This window comes from Scyliorhinus canicula, chromosome 14 (genome assembly GCF_902713615.1).
Source record: "Scyliorhinus canicula chromosome 14, sScyCan1.1, whole genome shotgun sequence".
Lineage (NCBI taxonomy): Eukaryota > Metazoa > Chordata > Chondrichthyes > Carcharhiniformes > Scyliorhinidae > Scyliorhinus > Scyliorhinus canicula.
In genome coordinates, this window is record NC_052159.1 from 102471739 (window position 1) to 102486759 (window position 15021).

General features: G+C 42.5%; 1 protein-coding gene across 7 annotated transcripts in view; it reads right to left on the reverse strand.

Moving 5' to 3' along the window:
• The window catches only part of tdrd3 (tudor domain containing 3), a 183913-nt gene that overhangs the window by 113329 nt on the left and 55563 nt on the right, over positions 1-15021 (reverse strand). For all 7 annotated transcript variants that reach the window (XR_005463113.1, XR_005463115.1, XR_005463114.1 and 4 more), the window contains 3 exons: positions 13285-13445; positions 11958-12099; positions 6210-6281 (listed from right to left, as the gene is read on the reverse strand). Coding sequence is in view for 3 of the 7 variants with exons in the window: in XM_038817691.1 (XP_038673619.1) it covers positions 6210-6281; positions 11958-12099; positions 13285-13358 (288 nt within the window). In the remaining 4 variants the exon portion in view is untranslated. The remainder of the gene's footprint in view (positions 1-6209; positions 6282-11957; positions 12100-13284; positions 13446-15021) is intronic.

Sequence of the window (15021 nt, forward strand, 5' to 3'; positions counted from 1 at the left end):
TGTGGGGTGGGCTTTTATCAAAAGCCGTCTGAAAATCCAAGTACACGACGTCCACTGATTCCCTTTATCAATTCTATCAGTAACATCCACAATAAACTCCAACAGGTTCATCAAACATGATGTCCCATTCAAAAATTAATGCTGACTGTGCCCAATTGTTATCAAAATGACCATTTATCACATCCTTTATAACAGATTCAAGCATTTTCTGTACTACTGACTACTCCTTTTTCGAAAAACACCCATTAACGAGTATGGTTGTCCATCTAAGAAACTCTATGTTACTGGTCATGGGTTCTCGCATGGCTGATAAGCTCGATCCTAGAGCCACATCTTCAACACTTGGCAGGTGTTTCTGGGAGGTCAGATCGATCCTTGGACTCTGGATAACTGGTGTTCATTTCTTGGGCTCCTTTTCCAAGCTTACACTTGACGTCGGCCGTCCTTGAAGAACTACGTTCCTTCAATCAGTGGGTCACTTCTGAACAAGGGTCTCCCAGGCATTGACTTTTATGTTGCATTTCTTGAGGTAAGCCTTTGGGTGTTTTTGAAGCGCTTCCTTGCTCCTCTCGTTCGGAAATCTTCTTTGAGCTGGCCAAAGATGATTTGCGTTGGCAGTTGGAATTCTAACATCCTAAGCACACAGCAGGCCAAGCCTTCCTTGACTCCAGTCTTGACCTCCAAGATTTGGGTCTTATTTCAGTCGGTGAGGACTGTTGCTGGCATCTTGTTGTGGAGCAGTCAGAGGATGTTCTTGAATTTCTCTGGACAGACGGCCTATGACAGAGTCAATTGGGAAGTACTATGGAGTCAAAAGACGTGATCAGATCAATGAAGGCCACATAGAGTGGCTGATGTTGAGGCTGGCTTTTCTCTTGAAGTTGCCTAGCAGTGAAAATCATGTTCGCTGTTTCACAGTTTGGTTGGAAGCTAGGCTGGGAAAAGACAGCTAGCAAGGATTCGGGCAATGATCTTCCTGGCAATGGAGAATACGGAGACTCCATGGCAGTTCGCTCCATTTCCTTTCTTGAGGATGGTGGCGATGATGGTGACCCCCGAGGTCAGCAGGATTTCTTTTCTATCCCAGATTTTCAGCAACAGCTAATAGAGAAGGATGATCTCTGCTCCTCCAAGTTTGAAAATCTCCACTGGGATCCTGTCCACTCCTGCGGCTTTTCCATTCTTCATGTGTTTAATGGCTGCTTTGACTTCATCCGTATTTGGTGGGAAGCCAAGATCATCTTTGATCAGGAGTTGGAGGATTTTCTCAAACACAGCCTCGGCCAAGGATGGCATCAGTTTAGGTGTTCTCTCCATCGAAGGCAGATGCTTTCTCTGTTTCTCAAGAGGGTTCCACACCAGTTTGAACCTAGGGTATTCAGTCCATATATTGCCTTGCAGGCAGTGAAGAAACCCAGGCTGTCATGCTTGTCAGTGAGAAGTTACAGCTCCTTAGTCCACCATTGGTTCTTGATTTCTCTAGTTCTTCTTTGTAGCTCTGCTTTGGCTAATTAAGGAGCTCTCCTCTTTGCCTTGTTAGTTATGTCATTTTGGTAGGTGCGGAGCTTTCCTCTTCTGGTCGAAAAGGTTAGAACATAGAACATACAGTGCAGAAGGAGGTTATTCAGTCCATCGAGTCTGCACCGACCCACTTAAGCCCTCACATCCACCCTATCCCCTTAACTCATTAAGCCTTCCTAACCTTTTTTGGACCATAAGGGCAATTTAGCATGGCCAATCCACCTAACCTGTATGTCTTTGGACTGTGGGAGGAAACTGGAGCACCCGGAGGAAACCCACGCAGACACAGGGGGAATGTGCAGACTCCGCACAGACAGTGACCTGCAGGGAATCGAACCTGGGACCCTGGCGCTGTGAAGCCACAGTGCGAGCCACTTGTGTTACTGTGCTGCCCTCAGGTCTTTGATGGTGTGGCTGTTCTTGTGGAACCAGTCTTGATGTTTCCTAGTTTTGAAGCCGATGGTTTCTTCACAGCCCAAGATGATTGCTGTCTTCAGTTCTTTGCAGTTTTCCTCCACCCCATTAGAATGGACACTTTGGAGATTTGGAGAAGCCAGTGATGGAAGTTCACCAACATAGAGTCACAGAATGCTACAGCGCAGAAGAGGCACTTCGGCCCATCGAGTCTGTACTGACGCATGAATGGCCCTGACCTGCCTACCTAACTCACTATCTCACTTGTCAGCACTTGGCCCACAGCCTTGAATGTTATGGCTCTTGAAGCTGCTCAACGTTTATCTTTTTTCTGAGCTGTTTTGTCTAGTGGAATTTAATAGAAATAGAGGAGTTGATAAACCGGTGGTCTGTCCAGCAGTCAACTGCACTGGTTAGTGCTTTGGTGATAAGGGCATCCTTTTGGTTTCATGATCGGATGATGACAAATTTGATCATGTGCTAGTGTTTTGATCATCGCTGCCTCCAGGAAGTCTTGAACTTGGCAGAACAAGTGTGTTAGTGATGACAAGTTGGTGTTCATTGTATTTGGCAAACAGAAGAACCCCGTTGGAGTTGTATTTCCCAGCTCCTTCCTTTACAGATTTGGAAGTCCATTCCAACCCTGGCGTTGAAGTCCCCAAGGAGGATGTTGTTATCTTCTGCAGGAATGTTGGAAAATATCCTGTCCAGGGTGAAGTAGAAGCCTTCTATGGACACATCATTGGCATCAAGGGTTGGGATATAGGCACTGACGACCATTGCCTATTGGTTCTTCGCAAGTTGTCGACTGAGGGTCATGAGGCACTCGTTGATGCTGACCGGGAGCTCCAAGAGTTGGCTGACGAGTTTGTTCCTGATGCCGAAATAAACTCCATGCGACCTTGGTTGATCATCAGCTTTTCCTTTGGGTTGTGCTTTGTTTGGTTCTTCGCCCCCAACCTTACCGCCATGGGTACTGACCACCATCTTCCCTCAACTGCCCTTTGGCAATTCTTCGGGTCTCTGGCAGGGCAGTGACGTCAATGTTTAAGTGCTCAAGTTCATGGGCAACAAGGACAGTACTCGGTTCCAGTTGATTCTTTTGCTCATTATCCATGAGTTTGCTCATTCCAGATTCCAAAATCCAGTTTAACTTTCATTTTCTGACCACGGGTAGATGAGACTGCTGGATTTGATTTTCCAGCCAGGTTGGGATGACATAGACTACTTTTAGATTACCTTGTCTAGCCCTTTCCCCATGCAGAGTGAGCAGAGTCCCCATGCAGGGTGAGCAGAGTGGATCATGAAGCGGGCTGCTCAGGCGTGAAGAAAGCTGCCAAAATGCTCTCCTGTTCCTCTTCCAAGAGTGAAACAACTGAATCAAACTCCACCACCTATGTGCCGGTCCAAAGCTAGGAACTTCCAGATCTCATGGTCTTGTTCCAGTCACCGCTCGCCAATCACTGCAGCACTCGTCTGTGTGGGGGATGTGTTTCCTCTGTGGTTCCTTTGTAGACTCCTGGTGCGAAACATCTTTTATCATGGGCATGGTGTTGCACATCAGCAGACACACTGTCCTTGACAGGGGTAGGTCCAACTCCAGTGGCAAAGGAACCTCAATGACTGGGGATCTCCCGACTGCTGCAGCCATCATCCATCATTGCAGCTTTTGAACCATACGAGTATCTTCCAACTGATCCACCTTTGAGGACTTGTTTTGGATTGCGCTTTGTCCAGTTCCTCGCCCCAAACCATACCGTCATGGGTGACCCAGTCAGGAGCTTAAGACACCCGATGGCATTGTTCCCGGAACCAACGGAACATGAAGCGTCTCCACCACTGCACAGTGACAATGCAAGAAAAGATTTGGTTACTATTAACAGGTCTATGATTTTCCCGTTTTCTCTCTCCCTTGCTTCTCAAATAGTAGAGTGACATTTGCTATCTTCCAATCTGCAGGAACCATTCTGGAATCTATAACACTTTAGAAGATTATCATCCGCGACCTCCACTGCTACCTCGCTCAACACTCTAGTAGAATATCAGGTCCCAGGGAATTATAAACCTTCAGTCTCAGGTTAGGTGGATTGGCCATGCTAAATTGCCCCTTAATTGGAAAAGAAAAATAATTGGGTAATCTAATTTTACATTTAAAAAAATATTCTATTCTCCTTTATCAGTTTCTTAGCCCTCCTTTGCTGTATTACCAACGGTTTTGGCAAACATTGTTGCGGTTCTCATCGCGTTTGCCATGAGCGCAAATCCCGTTATAGCTGCTAACTCTCGCAAGAGGGCCAGAATACAATTTGAGGCAGCTAGATCTCAGTTTGAGATCTTTCCCGCCAGCGACGTAATCAGGTTCACGCACTTATTACCATAAAATTGACTACATTTAAATATTATACAGCTCAACATCATTGCTTCCGGAAGCATTGAATACTTTACCACCCCACCTTTGACCTGTTCCTGCCGCCACATAATTTATCTTGCTGGTTCAGTTAAGTTTCTGGTCAATACAAGCCCTCGCAGGATACTGATGGGTGAATCAGCAGTGATAATATCATTGAATATCATGGGGAGGTGGTTAGGCTCTCTCTTGTAAAGACAGTCACTGTCTGGCACTTTTTTGACATAAGTGTTACTTGACACTGGCTGAAGCCGGAATGTTGTCCAGATCCTGTGAGGAAGATTGCTGGGCTGATAATTGGTTGGATTGGATTTGTCCTGTTTGTTGCAGTTAGGACATATCCGGGCAATTTTCAACAGTTGGATAGATCCAGTGATTAGCTTCTGCAGTATGTTCCCTGCCCTTGCTGCCCATCTTTTTGGCCGGTCCTGCCAGTAAAACAAACCATACCCAGAGATGGTGATGGTGTAGTCTGGGACATTGACTGTAAGGCACCATTTGATAGGAGCAATCACATCAGGCTGTCTAACTGTCACAGTTCTCCCAATTTTGACACTTCTCCAGATGTTAGTGAGCAGGACTAGGTCAACCAAGCAGGGCATGTCTTTGTCATTTCCAATGTTTTGGCCAATGCTGTGAGATCCACCTAGAATTACTTTTATTCAACTTTTCTGTTGCGGTTTAATGCAACACAGTGGCTTGCTAGTTCCTTTCAGGGAGCATAGTCAAGAGTCAAGTACATGCCAGATGGACTAAGCACTGCAGATTTCCTTGCCGGGTTCATTGTAATTTTTCATGAGACTCAATTCCAGATCTTTTTTTTTTATTAATTTAGATTACCCAATTATTTTTTCCAATTAAGGGGCAATTTAGCATGGCCAATCCACCTACTCTGCACATTTTGGGTTGTGGGGGCGAAACCCACGCAGACACGGGGAGAATGTGCAAACTCCTCACAGACAGTGACCCAGGGCCGGGATTCGAACCTGGGACCTCAGCGCCGTGAGGCGGTTGTGCTAACCACTAGGCCACCGTGCTGCCCTAATTCCAGATCTATTAATTAAATGTGTGTAAATGTTCTCAAAGAACATGCAAAGTATTTCTCTCTCATAAAGCATAATCCACACAGAAGCAAGGATGAATTTGTTGTCACAAGATCTGAACTAATGTCTCCGAGGCATTAGCATGGGTCACTGTATTACTCATCCAGTAACTTAACCACATGCCCACAAGATAAGGAGAAATTTCTCCACTGAAGGATTGTGAATCTTTGAAATTCTCGACCTTTTGGGGATTGTGAGTGCTCCATCATTGAGTGTATTTAAAACTTGGACACAAAGTTTTGATGTCTCAGGGAATGAAATGGATTTGAAGTCCAAGCTCAGCCATGATCATACGGAATAGAGGCTTGAAGAGTCATACAGTCTACTTTTCCTACTTCTTATGCTCTTCTGCATTTGTTGAAGAGGGAAACAAACTTCCAAAGTTCAGCTTGGCTCAGCTGGTTGTACAGATGCCTCACTAAAATGATTAATGGTTTAAGCGGTTTAAGCTTCATCCCAAAACTTGAGCACATTTCCTAAACTTTCAAATTGAAGTACTGCCTCTTCAATTGGCATTATTTGAAGAGCAAACTCTCCAGGTGCCCTATGATTAACATTTACTCCTCAATGGTCATCACCAAAACAAATTAACTGCTAATTTGTTTGATTTTGCAGGGCCTTACAATGGATAATTGGGTGCCAGTGAGTACAAATCAGAAAAATCCATGGAATCTTCAAAGAACATGCAAGGTACAGTATAATTGCAAAGTCATTCTCTCTCACAAAATATAAGCCACACAGACGCAAGGATTAATTTGTCGTACCTGCCCAAATGGGACAAAAGGGGGTGGTCCACCTTCAGTTCCAATATTACTTCTGTTAAATTTTGCCAAACTCTGAAAAAACAGGAGCAAAAAAAAAAAGATTATACTTCACATTCAATAATCATAAAACGGCAAAAAAAAGTGCTCAAGTCATCCAGACTCCAAACGTTAGCTCCGCTCTATGTCCACAGATGCCGTCGGCCCTGCTGGGATTTTCCAGCATTTTCTCTTCTTCTTTCAGATTCCAGCATCCACAGTAATTTGCTTTTATTTTATTAAAAATGTGTCTATTTTCTTGAATTATCCAATGGCATTGTTTGAGTCAAAGGATACACAGAGGTTTGAGAATCAATTGATAAGAAAATAGACAGCTCAACAAAACAGACATTCTAATTATAAATTTTAACAACGGCAACAGGCTGTTGCAAAATAATGAGAAAATAACAAAATATTTTGAAAATATTCAACCACTGAGGAGCACATTTAATGAATTTAAACACCATAAAGGATATAGTTTGGTCATAACTCAAATAATGTTGAATAAACACATTTTGTCAAAGCTTCTTGTCTTGCACTGATCCGCACAATCTCAAGAAAACAAATAAGAAGGGAAACAACAACTTTATACTGTATAAGAGAGTACTGGCTGGCTGGCAAGTGGGCTCTGATTGGTAGAGGCATTGCCACGAAGAATGCACCAGTAGATAGTGACCGAGTGTTAACTGCCAAACATTGTTTGAAATTTAAAATGGACAGCTAACTCTGATTGGTAACGGCATTGCCCTGTGGATTGAACCAGTAAATGGCATTTGTTTTGTTTTGTGTAGTTTCTTCAGTCTGCAAAGAACAGGGCACTGTGTATTAATATATGGAGCAGCCAGTACACACAAATGCCCCAGAATGCGAGCTGGACTATTTACATTGGTTGTCAGCATAATTTTTAGTTCACTGAGGATTATTTAGCAAATGATGTCCAATCGCGGAATCACACCTAATGATGGACATGGTATTTTGCAAGGATGAGCTAGTTGGCTACTGTATGTACTTTGGTCATTGCGAACAGCAGGAGGATATGCTGTTTGATCAGATCTGTCAGTCTTTGGGACGTACAGCCGACATACCGAGTATCACACTGGCACTGAAATTCATTTACCAAATTGTTAATTTGAGAGATAGGAAGAATATCCTTCTGGCTTGACAGCAGCATCCTGTTAGTGGTTAATGCCCTTGTGTTGCTACTGCACAGCAGAACTGTGGGACAGCTACATTCACTGGTTGCTCAAATGTTTGATACCTCGTCTTTCTCGGCTAACAAAGTAGACTGGGTCCTTTTCGGAGCTGAAACTGGCAGGTCTGTTCATTAGTTTACACAATGTACAATATGGAATGATCTTTTCAGGGTAGCTGTTATCCCACAAGATGTCTTTGATGCACCCATCTCACCATCAAGCTTGCATAGTGAGCAAATGGCTCCAGCCTTATTTATGAGGTTGTTAGTAGGCACATGGAACTGCAAGAATCCCAACATATGTACTACCACTGAAGGTAGATTTGCAGTAGATCAGTGTGGGAAAAGCCCTGACAGATGCAATGAAAACGTCAAGGAAAGGGTGTTTATTTGACTTAACATTTTGAAGTTGAATTTGAGCACAGAATGGAGCCCATTAAGGCATGCAGGAAAAATATTACATGCTGCTGTGGATTTAAATATAGCAAACTTATCATGCACAGATCGTAAATATGCAAGGGGTGGAGGTTAGAAGACACATTTCTCATGGAACTCAACTTTAAGACCAATCTGGACATACACATCAGCAAACCTGACAAAGGGACAAGAAAGATCAGCCTTCATAATCATAACTGCATCAACAAAATACTTGTCATTCCTTTTCTTTTAATTTTCCAATTAAGGGGCAATTTAGCATGGTCAATCCACCTATCCTGCACATCTTTGGTTATGGGGCTGAGACCCAGGCGGACATGGGGAGAACACGCAAACTCCACAAGGACAGTGTCCCGGAGCCGGGACTGAACCCAGGTCCTCGGCGCAATGAGTCAGCATTGCTAATCACTGTGCTACCGTGCCGCTCGTACACTCCATACGTAATGATGAGTCCAACTTCATATCGATTGGATTTGTCACTCAACACGACCAGACAGCTCTGCTCAAAGGTAATCTTTTAAACACACTTGCTAGATTTCTGTAAGAGTGATGAGGTGCTGCGTGCTTTATATATGACAGGGTTTGATCTCAAGGCTCACTGCGCCCGCCTAAGTATGAGCCGTCCTTTACAGCCTATATTATTTTTGACCAGTTCTGCACAGCATGAATTAGCAAAATGGTTGGGCGAATTGTTAGCACCAAATTTAAACAGGTTATCCCACATATATGCTGAAGGATTCCTTCACATTTGCAAAGACCATACAGGACTCGCATATCAGTAGTGATGCTATGCCCACGTGGTCATTTGACATTTCTTCGACATTCCTCGGCTATCAAACAATATTCCACTTATTGAAGCAATAGATATTTGTGTTGCAGCACTACATCATGGCGAGACATCATGATGACCCAGCAACAGTGATGGGCCTGTGATATAATTCCAAGTCAGAAAATTGAGTGATGATGGGGAACTTCCAAGTGGTGGCGTTCCCGTGTACCTGCTGCCCTTGTCCTTCTAGATGGTAGTGTCATGGGTTTGGAAGCTGCTGCCTAAGGAACCTTAGTGAGTTCTTGCAGTGCATATTGTTGATGGTACACGGTGCTGCTAGTGTGCGTTGGTGGTGGAGGGAGTGAATGTTTGTGGAAGGGGTGCCAAGTGAGCAGGCTTCTTTGTCTGAGATGGTGTCAAGCTTCTTGAATGTTGCTGGAGCTGCACTCTTTCAGGCAAGTGGGGAGTATTCCATCACACTCCTGACTTGTGCCTTGCAGGTGGACAGATTTTGGGGGCCAGGAGGTGAGTTATTGCACATTCTCCCTATGTTTCCGTGGGTTTCTCACCATAACCCAAAAATATGTTCAGGGTAGGTGGATTGGCTATGCAAAATTGTGCCTTACTTCGAAAAAATGATTGGATACTCAAAATTTTTTTTAAAAATGAATGTGTCTATGACTGTCACTTTCGGCCCAGATATGTGCCCAGTCTGCCTCAGATTACCCAGGAATAATAAGGTATCTCAAAAACTTCATCAACAGCTGAAGCCAGCTGTCTCACAGTGTTACTATGCAGTACAACATGAGTGGTATTTGCTACTAACAGGGTGAACATAGAACATAGAACGATACAGCGCAGTACAGGCCCTTCGGCCCTCAATGTTGCACCGACATGGAAAAAAAACTAAAGGCCATCTAACCTACACTATGCCCTTATCATCCATATGCTTATCCAATAAACTTTTAAATGCCCTCAATGTTGGCGAGTTCACTACTGTTGCAGGTAGGGCATTCCACGGCCTCACCACTCTTTGCGTAAAAAACCCACCTCTGACCTCTGTCCTATATCTATTACCCCTCAATTTAAGGCCATGTCCCCTCGTGATAGCCACTTCCATCCGCGGGAGAAGGCTCTCGCTGTCCACCCTATCTAACCCTCTGATCATTTTGTATGCCTCTATTAGGTCACCTCTTAACCTTCTTCTCTCTAACGAAAACAACCTCAAGTCCATCAGCCTTTCCTCATAAGATTTTCCCTCCATACCAGGCAACATCCTGGTAAATCTCCTCTGCACCCATTCCAAAGCTTCCACGTCCTTCCTATAATGAGGCGACCAGAACTGTACGCAATAAGGGTGCTGCCATCAAACCAAAAAGACGTTCTGCTGATCACACAAATGAGTAATGGGGTATGAGAATTTCAATGCCAGGGTGATATTGGCCATACTTGCCAAAGACTGACAGAACACACCAAACCGCATGTCCTTTCCACTGTTTGCAGCAGACAAAGTACAGACCGTACACAACCAGCCAATGTTTGCAAAACACAAACGTGCCCAACATGATATGTGATCGTGATTGGACAAAATTTGCTAAATATTCCTTAGCGTGCTAAGAATTATGCTGTCAAATAGCTTGTCAGTCGGGCTTGCAGTCTGGAGAATTTGAGCATATTGGAAGCTTCAAATAATAATACACAGCGTCCTGTTCTTTGCAGACACAAAGAACATACACACGTGCTTGTTTTAGCTAAACAAATTAACTGAAAGTCATTCGCTGGTTCATTCCACAGGGCAATGCCTTGACCAGGGTCTAAATGCCAGATATAAATTTCAAACAATGCTTGGTAATTAACCGTCAGTCACCAGTCTCCATGGCAACACATCTGCCAGAGTCCACTTGCCAATCAATCAGCACCCTCTTCTCATACAGTGTAAAGTTGTTTCCCTGACATTGGTATTCTTGTGATTGTCCCTGATGAATGATAGATGAAAAGCTTTGACCGAATGTCTTTTTGCAGCAATACATTGTAAAAGAATTCATACTGCACACATACCACTTTGTTCTTACAAATTTTAGCATTTAATCTCCATCTCACCAACTACATGAAATGAAATGAAAATCGCTTATTGTCACGAGTAGGCTTCAATGAAGTTACTGTGAAAAGCCCCTAGTCGCCACATTCCGGCGCCTGTCCGGGGAGGCTGGTACGGGAATCGAACCGTGCTGCTGGCCTGCTTGGTCTGCTTTAAAAGCCAGCGATTTAAGGGGCAGCACGGTAGCATTGTGGATAGCACAATCGCTTCACAGCTCCAGGGTCCCAGGTTCGATTCCGGCTTGGGTCACTGTCTGTGTGGAGTCTGCACATCCTCCCCGTGTGTGCGTGGGTTTCCTCCGGGTGCTCCGGTTTCCTTCCACAGTCCAAAGATGGGCAGGTGGATTGGCCATGATAAATTGCCCTTAGTGTCCAAAATTGCCCTTAGTGTTGGGTGGGGTTACTGGGTTATGGGGATAGGGTGGAGGTGTTAACCTTGGGTAGGGTGCTCTTTCCAGGAGCCGGTGCAGACTCGATGGGCCGAATGGCCTCCTTCTGTACTGTAAATTCTATGAATAAAGATTTAGCCCAGTGAGCTAAACTAGCCCCTGGTTCAGACGATCAAACGATCTAACCAAAAGGGGAGCCAAATTCCCATTTTTAAATCATGCCCGGTTGAAAAATGGTCAATAATTTGTTACTGAAGGACAGTCGCCAATTTTCCATCCAAATGTGAACAATAGCTCACCTCTGTTAACTTCACCCCTTAATTACAAGTGGAAATTGAGAAAATGTGTGTGTGTGTGTGTGCGTGCATGCGTCTGTCTGTGAGCACAGACACAAGTGAGGACCCCTTCAGATTTCCACTGAGCAAGTTACAGCCACAAAATGGTTGTTTCTTATTCCTTAAGCCAAACATTTGTCTGCAATAAATGACTGTCCCAACAGATGCCCAAATCTAATCTGAAGTGGGTCAAAACTGATGTGAACCATTTCAAATTTCCATAGGGGAATTTCAGGCTGCATGGTTTTTGTGGTCTTGGTTAAGGAACTTTACAGATTTGCACCAAAAGCAGATTTTATTTTCCTCAGTGCATAAAACAGACCCACTGTTTTATTTTTACAAAATGTATCTGTTTGGAAAACACTGAAGGTGTGAATATACTGTTTTATTTAATCCGTTAGTTCAATTTTAATTCGTCACTTTTCACCAAAATTAGTCTAAGTTTACTGAAGTATTGTAGTGGATTTGAATTGAAAATATGAATCAAGTTCTCACCCTTTGCAATTCCCACTTTTCGATTAGTTGATCCACTTCGCCACCAAGGACAAAAACGTTGGCATCATTTAACAACAGAAATCCATTCTTTATCTTAACAGTTCCAAATAATCTTACTTTTGTGCCAGGTGGGGTGTTGAGGCTAACAGGAAAAAAAATAAGTTTCATTAACGATATAAATTCTATTGAAGTACAAATAAAAGTGTCAAACAATTGGCTCAAATACACAATTTAAAAAGAGTTTGCACAAGTCCCATCTCTCATACCTTTAGGTTTCACACAGTCTGTTAAGCTTTAATGCCAATACGCCAATGTTCTGATTAACAGAATGAACTGGCACAGTATGTAGTCTATTTGCAAAAGACAAGGTGTAAATGATATCATGTTCATTTCTCCAAAAATGCAGAGTGATGGACGTAAAAAATTTAAATCAAGATAATGCCCATGAAACCCGAACAGAGCTAGTTCAAACAATGAACAGTAGGAGCAAACACTAAGTTACACAAAAATGTGAATGCTTTTATAAATTCTAAGGTGGACAGAAGTTGCATTCTTTGTTCAGGCTAAGGATAAACATGGGGTTAAACCATCATATAATTTAACGTACAAGTTACAAAGATAGTGTTAAGCGATGTTTTTGGTCATTAGTTACAGTAAATTTCTTACATTTCTTAAAATGTGAAATCTTGACATGTCATTCTTTCAGCTCTTTTTTAAAGTTATTGATTTCTGCAGAGATCTTAACAATGTGATAGGATTGATAGAATGAAATGATTCCTTCTGGCAAGGAGAGTAGAGTACAAAAGGAGCATAACCTTTAAATTAGACCAAGCTTGCTCAGTGATGTAATCAAAAAACACTTCGTAACACAAATAAAGTGGGAATCTGAAACTGTTGAGACTAGGTCATTTGAAAATACAAAAACTGAGACATTTGATCAGGTACAGTTATAAATAACTGGCAGGTAAATAAAGATAATATGCAAGTTAGCCATGGTCTAAATTAATAGTGGAACATGCTCAAGGTACTGAATGGCTTGCTTCTGCTATTATATTCTAGTCATAAGAATATTAATTAATGCTAATAAATAGGTCATTTTGAATAACTGATCTCACTTGGGATAACTGAAGCAGAAAATTAAACTATGTTTTGATATTTAATGCTTAGAAACAGGAGACGATGAATAATCCTTATTCTACACCGCTGTATTGATAACGCCAAATGCATGTATGACCAAATCTTCCAGAACAAACCAACAGCTTAGTTTTATGGATTACAATTATAACATTGTTCCTTTTTTTCTTTTTAAAAAATCTACAAAACTCACCTGATTTTAGACAGATGACTAAACTCTATTCCTATGCAATTCACATTCCCATCTGTCATTTGCACACGTAGCATCCTTGGGGCAGCTTGAGACTCCTCGTGATCTTTTGGAGCAGATATATTCCTGATCTTTTGCAGTTGCAAGACACATGGACCTTCAAGCTAGAAATAAATATGTTATGGAAGAATGAATATGTGATCCAAGACATCAATTTCACATAAAAAACGTTTGACTTCCCACATTAATACAAGTATGAACTCACATAGTACTGAAAATACTCAATCACCTATTGAACGAATTTAAATCACTGTTCAAAGAGAAACATAAAATAGAATGGGCAGGATTTACTGAACAACCTGCTTCATGTTTCAGGGCAGGGGAGGCAGCCCACCATTGGTTGGTCGTGGGATCTTCTGGACCCACCGTTATCAGCAGGGATTCCTGTTGAATACACCCCTTGTTGCTGTGCAACCCACAACAGGGGTGCGCTATTGGAGGGAGTGGAAGATCCCACCTGCGTTAACAGCCGGAACATTCCAGCCAATATTTCTCTTGGAAGTTCCATATGATCACTAAACAAGCAATTTCATTATGATAATATTTTAAGATACATGAAATGGAAGTACAAAACACTTCCCCTTGTAATGTTTTTTTAAATAAATTTAGAGTAGCCAATTATTTTTCTTTTCCAATTAAGGGGCAATTTAGCATGGCCAATCCCCCTAACATCTTTGAGCTGTGGGTGTGAAACCCACGCAGACATGGGGAGAATGTGCAAACTCCACATGGACAGTGACGCAGGGTGGGATTCGAACCCGGGTCCTCAGCGTCGCAGTCACAGTGCTAACCACAGTGCCACATGCCACCGTTTTTCCTTGTAATGTTGACATTTGGCAATGTAAAAATGCCTCAAAACAGCACAGCTGTTATAAATTTCCTTTCTGTAAAGTGGCTCAACTTCGATCATATATAGTTTGGGATTTCCAACAGAGTACAGCTAAGTTTATTATCTGCTTTGAAAAACTGAACTTAGAAAAATCAGTTATTTTGAAAACACAGGTTGCTAATCTGCCCACTGCCGCCTCTGACTGGTACAAAAAGAATGAAAAGAATTTTACTCTCATGTGAAAAATCTGTTGTAAACTGGCAGATCCATTTAGCTGCAATTACAACAAAACCTACAAAATTAAATGGTTAAAGATTTCCCATAAAGAAAACAAATCTTAAATGCGAACATTGGATGTGCTAACATGCAAGATGCTCATGTCTGGCGAAAATGTAACAAAGCATTTTGGTTAATTTCCGTGCTTGATCGCTTCACCACCCTCAGACTGTTCATGCAAAAATGCTCTGCAGCATGAAAAAGACAGGCTTTTGGCATAAATTCCTGGACTCTTTCTAAATTTTAGTCATGGGCATCATTTAGCCAAAGGGAGGCAATCAAGAGAAAACACCCCACGCTCAAGTCAACATACACTCTCACCCTTCAAAGGAAGCCAACTCAACATTGTCAGAGGCAAAAGAACAAGTTGCCTGTTGTATCAGTCCGAAACGAACTTAGCAGAGGAAGAAATGACAACTGAAAGGATATGGAACTCAACATACAAATGAGGGATTGCAATGGGCAGGAATTCTGCCATTTCTCTCACTCCAGGCAGATTTGTTGCTATTTGTTAAAGAACCTTAACTCAACAGCACCAGTGGAAAATGTCCATCATTCATTAATTTTTTGAAGAA